We start from the raw sequence: 13,821 nt of genomic DNA, 5'->3' as shown, positions 1-13,821 counted from the left end.
AACAAATTTCTGGAAAAAGATTCACTGCATAAGAAATTAAGTAGAAGTCAACGATCCTACAATGAAAGTCATTAATTCTCCATCAGACTTAACAGATGATTGGAAACTCTTGTTGTAAATTAAACCTAACAATCATTTCTAACCCGCTGTGTCACCTAGCTTGGCTTTATGTTTTTGTGATGCTTAACCAACTGATATGAGTTAAAAAACTGTTTTCTACGCAACAGTTGTTTTGAGCATACGACAAAGGTATGTGAATACCTCACAGAATACGCTTCTGAGATAGAAGATATATTTTCTCATTGTTTTATACCAATAAAGTAAACCACCTATCGAACTTTCAAAATAAATTCAAGCTTTATTTTATTTTTTTAACGAACATTACCGTCGTTAGTACTTGCAACAGTATTTCCGGTCGACTTGAACATGGTTTTCTTAATCCAAGGTAAAACAGTAAATATATTGGTGTAAAAACCAGGATAATCTGTAGTTCCACAAGGTGCTCCCCAACTGACGATGCCGTATTGTACCCAGCAGCTTTCATGTGTGAATCGATTAACAATCTGCAATATTTTAAAATGACGGCTATGTTATTACGAACAAATAGCAGATCCCACCGCCATATTGCACTTAAACCCTTTTTGTTGTTTGTAGTACCTTTCATTTACAAAATATATACTACATAAAACCAACAATGAAAAGCAGCCTGCAAGAGTGGATCAAGTGGCGAACTGCATGACCAGGATTAAATATTCACTACTGGCCCTTATAGTTATTAAAAAAGAGACGTTTGTAACAAAAAATATATTAAAATAATGCATGCTTCTTCTTTTAACGAATGCGTTAATCGATGCTTTCAAACCAGCAGGGGTATAGGGCAGTGTTTCTTAATCTGGTGAATGGTGAACCGTCAGAAATGCTTTTTTAATATTCAAAAAAACATAATTATGTGAGACATGAGTGATATTTTCTTATATACAAGCTAATATTTACATTGATAGTAAATTACATGTATATACACTATTTTGTTCTTTTATAATATAATAGTATCTGATTGTGTGTCAAAAATTACATTAAAAGTACGTCGTAAAAGTTAGGAAAGCAGTATCATAAATCATTTCACCAGGTGCGTTAAAAATACTCAACTTCGATTTATAAGTTCGTAACCTTATGGAGATAGGTTGTCCGGATTTTAAGAAGAAATAAAAATCTTCACCTCTCTTACTAATGGACCTCCACTATCCCCTTTGCAAGCGTCGACAGGGTTGTGCCTTGACCCTCCAAGTGCACACAACATACGTTCTGTGAACTTAAAAGTTTGTTTGCGCTCATTGCTCATTGACGAGACTGCCAGTTTACACCTGCGACCAAACGTTACGTAATTGCGGTATAAACGAAGAGGAAAACAATAATTTAGTTTTGGTGTAAACGACGGAAAATATAACTGAATAGTTATAAAGTATCGTTTTAATAGTCGAACTCAAAATATGGAAATCAGGTGCTACCGTTATATACTAAATTGTATTACAATGATGACAAACACTTACAATATTTTCTTTCTTAATACAGTTTGAATTGTTGTTTAATAGTGTTAAGTCTATCGTATTATCGTTACAAAGTTAAAATTGTAGAGCAATGTTAAGAAGTAGGCTATATTAAATGGAATCACACTTCAAATAATTATCCATGGTGTAGTTATATATAAAATAATATATAACTCAAATAAAATTTTGCGTTAAGCGAACTTCAGGAAGTTGATTAATTATTATCGTCCAATGGTTTTGATTGATTTTCCAATTGTTTGAAATTAGTTACAATAAACGCATCCCTTAAATTGCTTACTTCTCCTTTGATTTCACCCGGATTGCTCCTTGACGAAGAACGTCAGAATTAAACCAATTATCATCGCTCGTCACTCCGAACCCAGTGACGATGTCCAAACTGCGATTTCGAATGCTGGACATGTAGGCACCTCAAACAAACACAGGTTTAGTAGCTCGAAATTTAGGAATCCCAATCATTAGTATTAAAACTACGATTCGGGATAAAATCTATTTTGTTTGAGCAATGAGCTGGTGAAGGTTGCCGGGAAATAAGGAGACTTTTCATTTATCTAAAGTATGAAACATTCAGACACAATGTGTTAATAACTGAGATCTAGCCCTTCTGAAGCTGCTTTTTGACCAACGATTACGGCTTACGTATAATTTATACAGCGAAAGTCATTACAGACTCACCGAATCTGTTGATCTATGATGCAAGCAGGACAAGCTAGAAAATAACTAGCCTGCAGTGAGGTTCGAACTCACGACCTCCGGTCAAGCCGGGACCCTCGCTCTACCAATTGAAATATACGGGCTCAGAAAGGAACGAGTCGAGAAACAACCATACGCCAATGCTTGCTCAATCCGTTAGTACAAACAACTTCATTTTCATCTACAGTATTTATTGTTTTTTTATTCCATTTACACTGATATTGTTTCTGTAAGAGCCACTAAACAAAGTTTACCTTCCATCCGGCATCTATCGTGCTCCCGGGTGTTAGGTGATAACACAAGCTTGCTTAAGCAGTTATTAGGCGAACATGGAAGACAAACTGGTTTAACGAACTCTCCGTAATCCACCCAACCTACATTTTGCAGTGGTTGAAACACCTCTCCGTGCCTGATATATTCCCTTCCAATTCTTATCTGCATGTGCGTAAAAACGATGTAATCGTAGTAAAAACATGAAACGTTTAATAATAGCTTGGAAGTCAGCTAACTTACCAGAGCAACATCGAAGTCTAAGATTATGTAAGAACTGTTAAATTGCTTGTATTCAGGATGAAGAACAATCCTTTCGGCTAAAAACGCCTTTGGCTTTTCATTCTCCAAGTTTCTTTTATTGGTCCCTGAAAAACAAAATCACTTTATGGTAAATAGGGATTATAAATGGAGTTTCACGCTACGTAGGTAAAAGCTTTTTTCGCAGTTTGAAAAAAACATTGGTTAATATTTCAAAAGTGAATGATATTGTTTGTAGTTTTAAACTAAATTTTCGTTATATATTTATTTCGGCAGTGCACTTGAGACAATTTTCTGCAAAAAAGCGCCCTGGTGTGGAATTTGTTAGTTTTTTGTCGCTCTACTGTAAAACTAACGATAAAGAGCTGTGCGCTTGCTGTTTGAAATTTAAACAAATGAAAGTAATTTAGTTAATAAAACCTAATAAATCCAAGAAAAATGAATTAGATCTTGCATTGTTTTTCACGAAATATTTGATTGTATCGATTTCTTTTGCGAACATTTGTAAAATGAATTTTAGAAAAAAAACTTTAGTAAACTTAATTTTATCTTGCGATTTTTTTAATAATATTGTTCAAGGCTACTTTTCTTTTGTCCAACAAACTATTAGAAAATAGTTTGGACAAAATATATATAGTGTACGTTAAGTTGATCACACACCTAATCAACCCTGGAATTTAGTTTTATTATGTTTTCTTCTTACTCACCCATTACCAACCAGTGACTGGGAATTTTATTTCTACCGACGAAGTCGTTAAAGATGGGCGCTGCTGTGATAACCCACTGATGATTGACTAGCGAACCTCCTCCGATATATCCGTTTAGAATCTCCATATTAAAAAAAACATTTTTTAATTTAACTTTTAGTGTGTAAATGTTTCACCACGTAAGAATATGACACCACACACAGCAAGATAATTACATGATTAGCACAAGCAAAACAATAGCGAAAGAAGAAATTTATGTCCACTACATAGAACAAGGCAGCAGAATCCTAGAATAGCTCATTCAATGTATTTTTTTATTTTTTGGATTTTGTAGAATAAATTTACGCATAAACTTCTTGAATGGGAAGATACATTTTTAGTATGGATCCTAAATCGTGATAAACAGTCCATAACGGAAGATGTTATCAAATTGCTCATGGACTGACTTAAACCATATGCTTCTTACACTAAGTGGTGATGATACCACCTCTCCGAAAATGACGAAAAGATTGGTAACTTTGTTCTCCACAATCCTTATAGTTCAGGTGGCGAACGTGGTAATAATATTGTAAAACTTCTGCATCTCGAATTATAATAAACCTTGGTTTCAAAATCAATTAAATGGGTTGTTCGTGCAATTTGGTGTTAATGATTGTGTAAAATTCAGTCGCGACCAATAGAATTTAAACAAATTTTAAAAACCATAAACATTTGCAGGACAGATTAAACAGCAGTTTTCTTAATTACTACACTTCGTTGATTTGAGATAGACAAGTGAGTTAATTTTGTTACACATTTGTGCACATTATATTTTCGTCGCATTAGCTATATTCTCAATGCACAATTTTAAATGATTAGAGTAGCTATATCAAACTTTCTCTTCTGCGCAATAATTCTTGCACCGTGGCGTCTGCTGTAAAATCACGCCGTTGCAGATTTTAAACAAATTAAACAAAAACAAAACTTACATTCGGAGAAGAGTTGTTTTTGGAAATCAAAACGTGCCAGGGCCAAGCTCCTTTTTTAGCTTCCGAACCCGAATAAATTTTTGCAACTGATGACAAACTTTTTTTAAGTTTTTGCAGGTTGCCAGCCTTTCCACAACTAGATATGTTTAGCGAAGGTTCTGCAAAACAATTAGTTTCATATCAGCCAAACATAATATGATGACCAGGGGCGAGTTTATTTTTGGGGGTATTTAGGGGAGACGTAACGTTACATCTATACATGATGTCATAGGCCTAATGAAGAATATCATACACTGCGCTTAATTGTATTAGATTAGCTAGGTCAAATACATTATATATTGTGTTGTAAAATGTTAATAGTTGTACGTATTTCGCGACTTGCATTTAAGTATTTTGTACACTGTGATGGAAATGCACGGTGCGCATTGAAGCAAATACATTATATATTGTGTTGTAAAATGTTAATAGTTGTACGTATTTCGCGACTTGCATTTAAGTATTTTGTACACTGTGATGGAAATGCACGGTGCGCATTGAAGGTTTATTACCTTTGCGTTTTGGAATTAGCGAAGACTCTTCATCATCCAATCCAAACGGAGGTTGAGAGATACTCAAGTGGCTTACAGAGGAAAGTAGTTTAAGGAAGCCACGTTTAAGCCTTCTCAAAAGGAGCTTGCATCCGTCGCATGTAAAGTGAACAAAAAACTAAGAGGAACAGAATTATTGTCTTACAAGTTTTCTTAAAATACTTGACGAAGATGTAATATTTACCGTAGGAATGTTTGCACGGAAAATAGAATGCATTTTTGTCATATAGCCCAATGTTGTTTCGTCAACTCTGGTTTGCTCTGGTATAATATAAAACATATACAAGACTGGTAAAATCTACGATAGTAATATATAACAAACAATGTACAACCACAGTCCATATAAAGATCATAACAAACCGTTTAATAGAAAAAAAACAAGCCTTGGTTTCATCCGACTATCGATCTGGTTGAACGACTTTTCAATAGTTTCTGACAATTTTGCTACTCCTTGACGAATTAAACTTACTCTTCCCAATCGATCACGAATATTCTCTGCAGAAACCATAGTTACAATATTAAACAAATTTTGTTGCATTACGTGTGGCAAGGATGACCAGGAAATTACAACAATAAGCGTTTATTTTTGTTTTAACAACTAACACTCAACGAAAGGCGTCTATTACCTTTCTGGGATGTTTGTTTATTATTTTACATTGTTTTGTGTCTTTTGGCGCTATTGTATTCTTTAGGCCAGTGGTTCTCAACCTTTTATGCTTCGTGGCCCCCTTTTAAAGGCTCTCAACCCTCGTGGCTCCCTTTGAAAGGCTCTCAACCCCCATGCCCACCTGCTTGTAAAAAAAACCTAGCATACTATTTAACGTGTTTTCACTTGTTTGACTTCTTCATGTATGTAAAAAATATAGCCATTAACTAACAAATAAATGCGCTTACTTTCTAAAAAATTAATAAATCAGTCAATTAGTAAATTGAACTTAAATTAACTTAGTTAGTCATTACAAAGCTTGTTCTTGGACTCCGCCAAAGTATTTTTATATTCACAACATTCGTCAATGATTTCTCGATTTTCGTTTTATTAATGTATTTCTATTACTTGACGAATGACCTGTAGTGTACTTAACCTCGCTGAAAATTGGCCTAAAATTAACCTAAAATTGACCTTGAGAAAAATTGACCCTGCAGCTGTAGCGTACGTAATGCGTTATACGATTGAATATATCATTTTCAACTTACCGCCCTTTAGAGAAATTTCAAAACCTCTGTACCTTGCATTACACGTTAGTTGCTCGGCTAACAGCACAAATAAATGGATCGAATACTCTACTTTAAACATCCCTACTGACGAGTCTAAAAGTGTGTCAGAAAAATGTGTTAGAAAGCGTTACAAAAAAGGTTAACATCCATGAGTGTTATGCCCGTGGCCACCCAATGACCGCTCCGTGACCTTCGGGGGGCGCCGAGGGCCACGTTTGAGAACCCCTGCTTTAGGCCTTTGATAAAGCACGATACAACTTCGAGTCGTTAATAAATATCGGTTGGTTGGCTTTTACTAGATCCTTATAGGTATAAGCTTAGATACGGAAGGGAAACTCTTATATTCATTTTTTGGTACCTTTATCTTTAGAAATTCGAGACATCGTATTGACAATTTGTGTTGTTGAATAGACTTTCTCTTTGATTTCTTGCAGCACTACGCTTTTTGCAGCAAACATAATAATTCCTACACGGTGCTCACTGATCGACTCGTTTAATACCTGTTAAACAAACCATGCATGATATTCCGATGATACAGTAAATGTAATGAAGGACATATATACAGTTATTCAACAGGAGGTTTGCTCTATTTTCCATATCGAGTGTGTTTATCTGGTTTGGTAATTGTAATAGACATTTGTATTTTTCATTTTTAGTTTTTAAGAGCAGGGTTCCCCAATAGAGTTCCAGCAGGTGAGGGCACCAGGTTGACCGTAAGGACCACCTTATGATAAACAAACTGTAAGGATATAATAATGTCTAGTCCTGCGGAACTGAAAAGTCTCCAAAAGACAAATATATTTAAATCTATTTCAACGCGGTTTGATATCACCTTTTGTAGAAAGCTTTTTACAATAATTGGAAGATTGTCCATCAGGTAATCGTTTTCATCTCCCGACGAAGCGTCAATAACAAAGTACAGCTCTGTTGAGCCTGAGCCTCCCGATGAACGATCAGGACTTTGGTCGTAAGATTTTCGAAAAAATGTTTCCACGTCGGATTGGATCCTTTCAATTCCGTTGCGTGACTGTGATCTGTAATCTGGATCTGGGGCAAGAAGAACAATAAAAAAACTAGTAAATGTTGTGGTTGTGGTATTTTAATCGATTACGAGATATATAATCTGCTGTAGGTATACGCTGAAAGAGTTTCGAACCTATGGAATCTCACGCAGTCAAGAAAATGTAGAAGAAATATTCTTTCTTACGGATCTGATGATATTTAGAATGTTTAAATAAACAGGTATAAGGCATTAAATAATTTCGTAAATTTTTACTTTTTATTTGCCGTACACATCAGTTACTGTACAGAAAAAACAAAACAAACAAACATGTATAAAATGACAAAAAGGTGGCTAAAATGTAAATATTATGTAAAACCGCCTGGGAAATTCTCAAACACCTGTAGAGTGTAGAGTCCATCAACTCACAACATAGAATGGCAACAAACGATAATTAGCTTGAAAAAAACGAGAAGAGAAAAAAGAGATAAGCACGCAACTGATTGGAATTTTATCATCCAGTGTGGTTGCGCTGGAATCAGCTATGCTTATTGCATTGCGGACCGGATTAAAACTGACATTATATCACGGACTGTCCTTAAAAATGGTATTTTACGTAGTAAGCGGAACGGTAACGAACTCCTCGCGGTTGGGCATTTTATCTTTAAAGATATCCAGAAGCTTGGCTGGTGTAATTTGTACGAAAACAACATTAAAGCAATAGTCTAAATGCGGTACGGCAATACGTTGATCTCACAGCGCCACAAAGGCGTAGCTCTGTCGTTGTTGGCTATTAACAATTAAACCGAGTTGAGCGATGGACCTTTCAACGTGAGAAAAACTTGTTTTTAGTTTGACCGACATACCGCTTGTTCCACTTTTGGCAGGTGGCAACATAAATGCCATAATTGCTGCATGTTAAATTTTAGCCTAGCTGCACACTACGTATAGGTGTTGTTAAAAGAGTAAAGTGTGTGGCACCATCGTTTGGTGTTTGTAAAAAATGCCACTAAGATCGCATTTCCCACATTTGGTACAACTGATAATACCTGTATTCATACGGAAATATTTATTTATGTAAACTTTGAATATATATTTTTATAAACATAAAGCATTTCTTTTGTTTAATACCTGTTTTTATAAACCGTCTAAATATCACCGCTATATAATTTACATATGGTATTTTAGTATAGTTACTGTAATTTATTATCCTATATATTTTCCATTCACGTTGCAAAACAACTAAGGAATATAGCCTACCAACTAAAAAATTTACGAAAATTTTTTTGTCGAAATTTTTTGCTACCCAGAACTAGAAATAACAAAATTATTTAAGACAAGCGCTATCGGACGTTTTGCGTAACTTTAAAAGAAAAAGCTTCTCGTCCATTAAACTGAACTCACTGATGCACTTCGGAGCGGCGCCTCCACTCCACTGAAGAAAATACAAGCACTCCTGCGTTTGATCTCCCACCATCAAGTAACTGTCATCGCACTCAAACTGAACAAGGCTTTTTACACTGAAGTTTGCCTGCGACTTTATACGGCCGTTTATAGAGACTCCCGGATGTGGACAATTTGCCGCGTTGTTCATGTTGCCAGAATCTAAGTATTAAAATAAGTATAAGACAAGCCAAAAAATGACGCTAGATGAGAAGTTTTGGCGATATTGCGAAGCCTTGTGCTAAACGACACAATTAAAAACAAAAGTACAATATTTTTAAAAATTGTGTTTAAATTTAAGAGAGAGTATTTATATTAGAGAAAAAGTTAATTAAACCTAAATTTTCTCAGAACCTTAATTTATTTGATTGATTTCACATTGGCGAAGAAACTCTGAAGTTTGTAATCAAACGTAGAACAAATTACAAAGCCCATACTACTAGCTAGCTTTTGGTAAACGTTTGAGATTTAGCTTTGTTCAAGTTACATCTTTATTTTTGTAAGGAATTGTAATTTAATATTTTATTTTTGTTTAGCTGTTAAACGACACCTTTTAACGAGCAAACAGTGGGTTTTCCGCTCCAGGTTCCATCCTCTTCGCAAGTTCTATTCGGATCACCCAACAGGTTGTGGGTTGGAGGACAGGTGAAGGTAAAGATTTGTCCGACGTAAAAAGGACCGGGAAAATAGTCTTTGATTCCTCCACCCATGCTTACCATAGATGGCAGAGGGTCACTGCATTCAATTTCTGCAAGAAAGATTATGGCAAATGCGATTTAAACGAGATGTTTACCAACGCTTTCTTACTAAAGAGTTCTGCTTAAATCCACTTTTTTAAGGTAGAACGAAAAAAAATTTAGTTTTCAAATTTAGTGTATAGCAAATAATTCAAGTTTAAACCAAGGCCAAGAAGTTGAAACGTTTCTGTAATATTTTTTGTTGCAGCACTTATCGTTTTGTTGGGATTTAAACTAGTGGCTCCCAACATATAAACTGTTGCTACCAGGCATAGTAATACAAATGAAAAAACAGCTCCTCTGGTAATTTGAATTTTCGACCAACGTTTCGGCAAGCTATTCAAGCCGCCTTCGTCAAGGTGAATGACACTGAACGCTTGTACAATAAACGGAAAACAAATTGTTTTGAGTATAACCTCATTAAAAGGGCAAGCTTTTAAGCTGGTCATGAGACCAAAGTTATGGAATCAACTTTGCTGAATAATAATCAAAAGCAGCACCTCTTGTAATTACTCTACCGGCTCCTGTGGTAACACTTACCAAATATAACCTGTTTTTGATTATTATTACTTTGCCGGTTAATGTTTCAATACAACCTTTATGTGTGGCGGAAGTAAATAACAGAGAGCATATATAGCGCATTGGGACGAAATGATAAACAAGACAAAGGAATTCTACACATTAGTCATAACTAAGTAAGCCTACGGCGAATGTTGTTTATCCTAAAAGCACATTGGGACGAAATGATAAAGAATTCTATACACATTAGTCATAACTAAGTAGCCTACGGCGAATATTGTTTGACTTAAAATATGAGTAATTTTGACGTATTACAAGGAATACAGTAATTTAAACAGCACTGTAGTATCAAGAAAATAATTGCAAAAAAATAACAAGCAGTATATTATCAAAATAGCAAATAGAATAATTTCAATATCTGCCGACACGTGTATAACTCACGTTGCTCTATTGAAGACATAATACAGTTAAAATGTTGTTCGATGCAATTCAAAACTAAATTTTAATAATCTTTTTAAATGAATGACAACTTAGCAACGCTCATTACAGTTTGAGTAATTTTAACATTTTTATGCATTTTGTAAACGATTGTTGACTTGAAAGTCATAGATCTAGCGAAACTACATGTGCACGAAAGCCGCTCTTTTGCCCTTGCATCCGTATTAGCGAATTACACTAACCTCGACAAACCGGTAGATTTCCGTCGTAGATACCTGACCCGGCGCACTTTCGCGAGGGCGAACCATAGTACAAGTAGAATCCTCTGTCACAGAAGTAGTGGGCCATTTTTTTCAATCCCGAACCTGTGTATCGGATGGTGGCATTTGCAACGATGCCCGCCGATCCGCAATCCACGTCTACAAGAATAAAAGTAAACAAAAACAGGAAAGATAGAAAAAATGATCAGTCGAAATATTATTACTTTTTTTAGATTTTTTTTCAGTTTAGTACAGCCATAATGATTAGTAACAATTAAATGGCACCAAAAACATATTTTATTTCTCAATTTCGAATTGTTTTAACCTATTGTATAGGTTCTAAAAATATGTTTACTTGGATTAGTGCAGGATCTCCCACAGTGCCCATCGCACAAGCATTGCTCGCTTTGTGAGCAGTCTTGATCTACCAAACACTCCACACCACAAGCTATGCCGAGTGAAATTACTTTCCAAATGTTACGAGACTTGCAAGAACCTGTAATGTCAAGTACATGTACTACCACTACAACAACTCTGTATAGCAGGAATTGGTCTTGTATTTCGTGTTTTGTTTCAAACCTAACTACACGGTTCAAAACTACAATATTTATACTCACGGACGCATCGGGATTGTCGAAGGTTAGTCCAGTTTCTCTTTCCATGACACATGTGCTTCACGGGGTTGTAAAGATGGAAACCCGGCAGACATTCGTAGACTGCTAAATCGTTGTAGCGATACGGGGGATTTTTGATAATAGATAACAGACCTTGATTTGTTTCGCGGTGAATTCGAATTTGACTCATATGCGGAATTGCCGGGGGTAACGAACAAAAATTTTCTATGTAAGAATATAAAGGTAATTTGACCCTCGTCTACAGAAAAGTTGTACTTTGCTGAGAATTATAGGCTATGTAACCTATTTACTGTAGACGCATACTCAAAATTAAGAACTCTGTGGCAACATCCGAAAGCTTGATGTATTCGCTATTTATCTTTACAAAACAAGCATTACCTTCATTAATGCACGAAAGCCCACATTCATGATCACAAATGCAAATCTTTGACCCTTTACACCTTTTGTCTCCTTGTCCGTAGCACAACTTGCGACAAGGTCTTCCCGCAGCGTCAGCTTTACTTTTGCTTCGTGGCAGACACTTACCTTTAAATATCAAACCAACGTCAACACAATTGTTTTGTATTAGCTATTTAACTTCTTACCAGAATTACTTTGACTTGTAGAGTGACTAGCTTCAATCAACAACACAAACACAAGAGAAATTACTTGAAGATGCATTACGAGTTCCTCACCAACGAGCTACTAGACAAAAATTTTGATTATGCGACTATGGTCCTTAAGTACACTTAACCTTACTGAACAAATAGCCCCGCGGCGCATTTGATTATTTTTTCGGAATTAGTTGCTGGTTAAAATAGGCAAGCAAATATCAGCGGCCTTGTTTTGTCATGTTTTGTTAAAGTAAAACATTACTGCATTTTTAACAATAAATTATTTAACTTTACACTAACAGAAAAAGTATAAATTAGCGTGTTTCTGGGATTTTTATTTCGTGCAGAATTACGCTTCTATGGAGGCGGCCCTGAAAACGTAATGTTATATTCGGCATTTGTATAACTATACTTACTTCAGATAGGCTACAAAAATCACCCATGGGTAGATCATTTTTCATAGCAAAATCTTTCTGATGAATTTAACTGGAATACTCTGTTTAATGTTTTCAATAATTTTTTAAAGAATATGTGAAGTAATCGCTGGAACTTTTGTTGGTAACTCATGCACATTGATCTCTAATATAAACCGACAGGCATTTTGCCCTTTTCGAATCACTTGGAAAGGTTTTGTTATACTGCTATACAAAGCATTTTAGGGTGCTAAGCTGCGCAAAAGGTTGAAGCTTTATAATCTTAATATACAGTACTCCGTTTAAGGTGTCAACTACACGAAAATACGAAGTACCACCAGAATAAGCGTATGGCAAATTTAGCTTGCAAATTCAGCTACTGTAACAATAGAAGTTTAACAATAAACATGACAAAGCAAAAGGTAAAAACACACAAAAAAAGAGAGTCAACCCGTTTTCCTTTTCAATTCAGGTTCGGTTCGGTTTGAAGATTCTTTTGGAATCCGATTCATCTCGGTCAGACTAAATTTACTTTTAAACCGATTTATAAAGTTTCGGTTCGGGTACCATGTAAGTTGCGTTAAACCTAAAAATAAGAGTCAATAAACGTAAGAGAATAATTAATGAATCATAACTCGTATTTAATCTAAGTTTCGTGACGTATTATAGAATAATCAGCTAATTTAATTATTTCTGATAAAAAATGAACGATTTGTTTAGTTTTAATGAATATTCATTTATTTAAAAAAGTTTCGAACATGGCATAGCTTTACCCTGTAAAATACAATTTGTGACGCCATGCTTGAGTAACCCGTTTTTCTGACAATTTTAGGCTGGGTTAAGGTTTGGGTTTTTTCAACATATTTGGTTAAGTTACGGTTCGACTCCTTACAATCTTACAAAACATGGTTTCGGTTTGGTTATGGTTAAGACAAACTCGACAGATTCTTTAAATGACCCCATGTTACAACAAACCCGGGGATGAATTTAAAATATTTGAGTGGGACGCAGAATAACAACTTTAAAATATAAAGTTTGAAAATCACGCCATAAAACAGGTAACTTAAATCGACTTCAAATAAATTCAATTGATGTCGAATAAGGCCTAAAGCAGTGGTTCTTAAACTTTTTGAGACACGCACCCCTTTTACAGTTTTAACAAAACTCGCGCCCCACCTTGTTATAGAATCAAATACATAAAGCAAAACAGCAATTTATTTCCAGGTAAGTTGCATAAATGCGAAGGATGTAACTGTTTTTTGGTTTACCAAATGTTTAATTTGAGTAGTAGTAGCAGAGAAATATCACTTCGCTTTAATGTTTAGTCATAATTCCTACAGAGTTTGTCAATTTCTCGCGCCCGTTGTGAACCTCATACGCCCCCCAAAGGCGGCGCGCCCCCCAGTTTAAGAACCACTGGCCTAAAGAAAGAAAATAAAAGCTAGTTTAATTAACCAAACATTTTACCTTCTTAATTCATCCAACATTTAAAATAAAAAACACGATGAAACAAATTTAAA

General features: G+C 35.2%; 1 protein-coding gene across 1 annotated transcript; it reads right to left on the bottom strand.

The window, feature by feature from the left end:
- Positions 1-371: 371 nt before the first annotated feature.
- On the bottom strand, positions 372-11,464 carry LOC146164517 (uncharacterized). The gene is made up of 11 exons (XM_083380745.1): positions 11,278-11,464; positions 10,643-10,819; positions 9,257-9,454; positions 8,668-8,868; positions 7,096-7,310; positions 5,010-5,166; positions 2,769-2,893; positions 2,510-2,690; positions 1,843-1,972; positions 1,226-1,361; positions 372-563 (listed from the first exon to the last, which is right to left on the bottom strand). The coding sequence occupies exons 1-11, from the start codon at positions 11,462-11,464 to the stop codon at positions 372-374; spliced, it is 1,899 nt and encodes a 632-aa protein (XP_083236871.1).
- Between the last annotated feature and the right edge of the window lie 2,357 nt (positions 11,465-13,821).

Source organism: Ascidiella aspersa, chromosome 2, assembly GCF_963924565.1.
Source record: "Ascidiella aspersa chromosome 2, kaAscAspe10.2, whole genome shotgun sequence".
NCBI lineage: Eukaryota > Metazoa > Chordata > Ascidiacea > Phlebobranchia > Ascidiidae > Ascidiella > Ascidiella aspersa.
The sequence above is the reverse complement of the archived record's forward strand: the minus strand, read 5'-3'. Positions and strand labels throughout refer to the sequence as shown.

Excerpts from the sequence above, each read along its gene's own strand:
- LOC146164517 (XM_083380745.1), bottom strand. The coding sequence starts at position 11,464 with ATGAGTCAAATTCGAATTCACCGCGAAACAAATCAAGGTCTGTTATCT. Across the intron at positions 7,311-8,667 it reads CGCCGCTCCGAAGTGCATCA|ATCCAGATTACAGATCACAG; the intron begins GTGAGTTCAGTT and ends TTCTTGCCCCAG. Across the intron at positions 1,973-2,509 it reads CGATAGATGCCGGATGGAAG|GTGCCTACATGTCCAGCATT; the intron begins GTAAACTTTGTT and ends TGTTTGTTTGAG.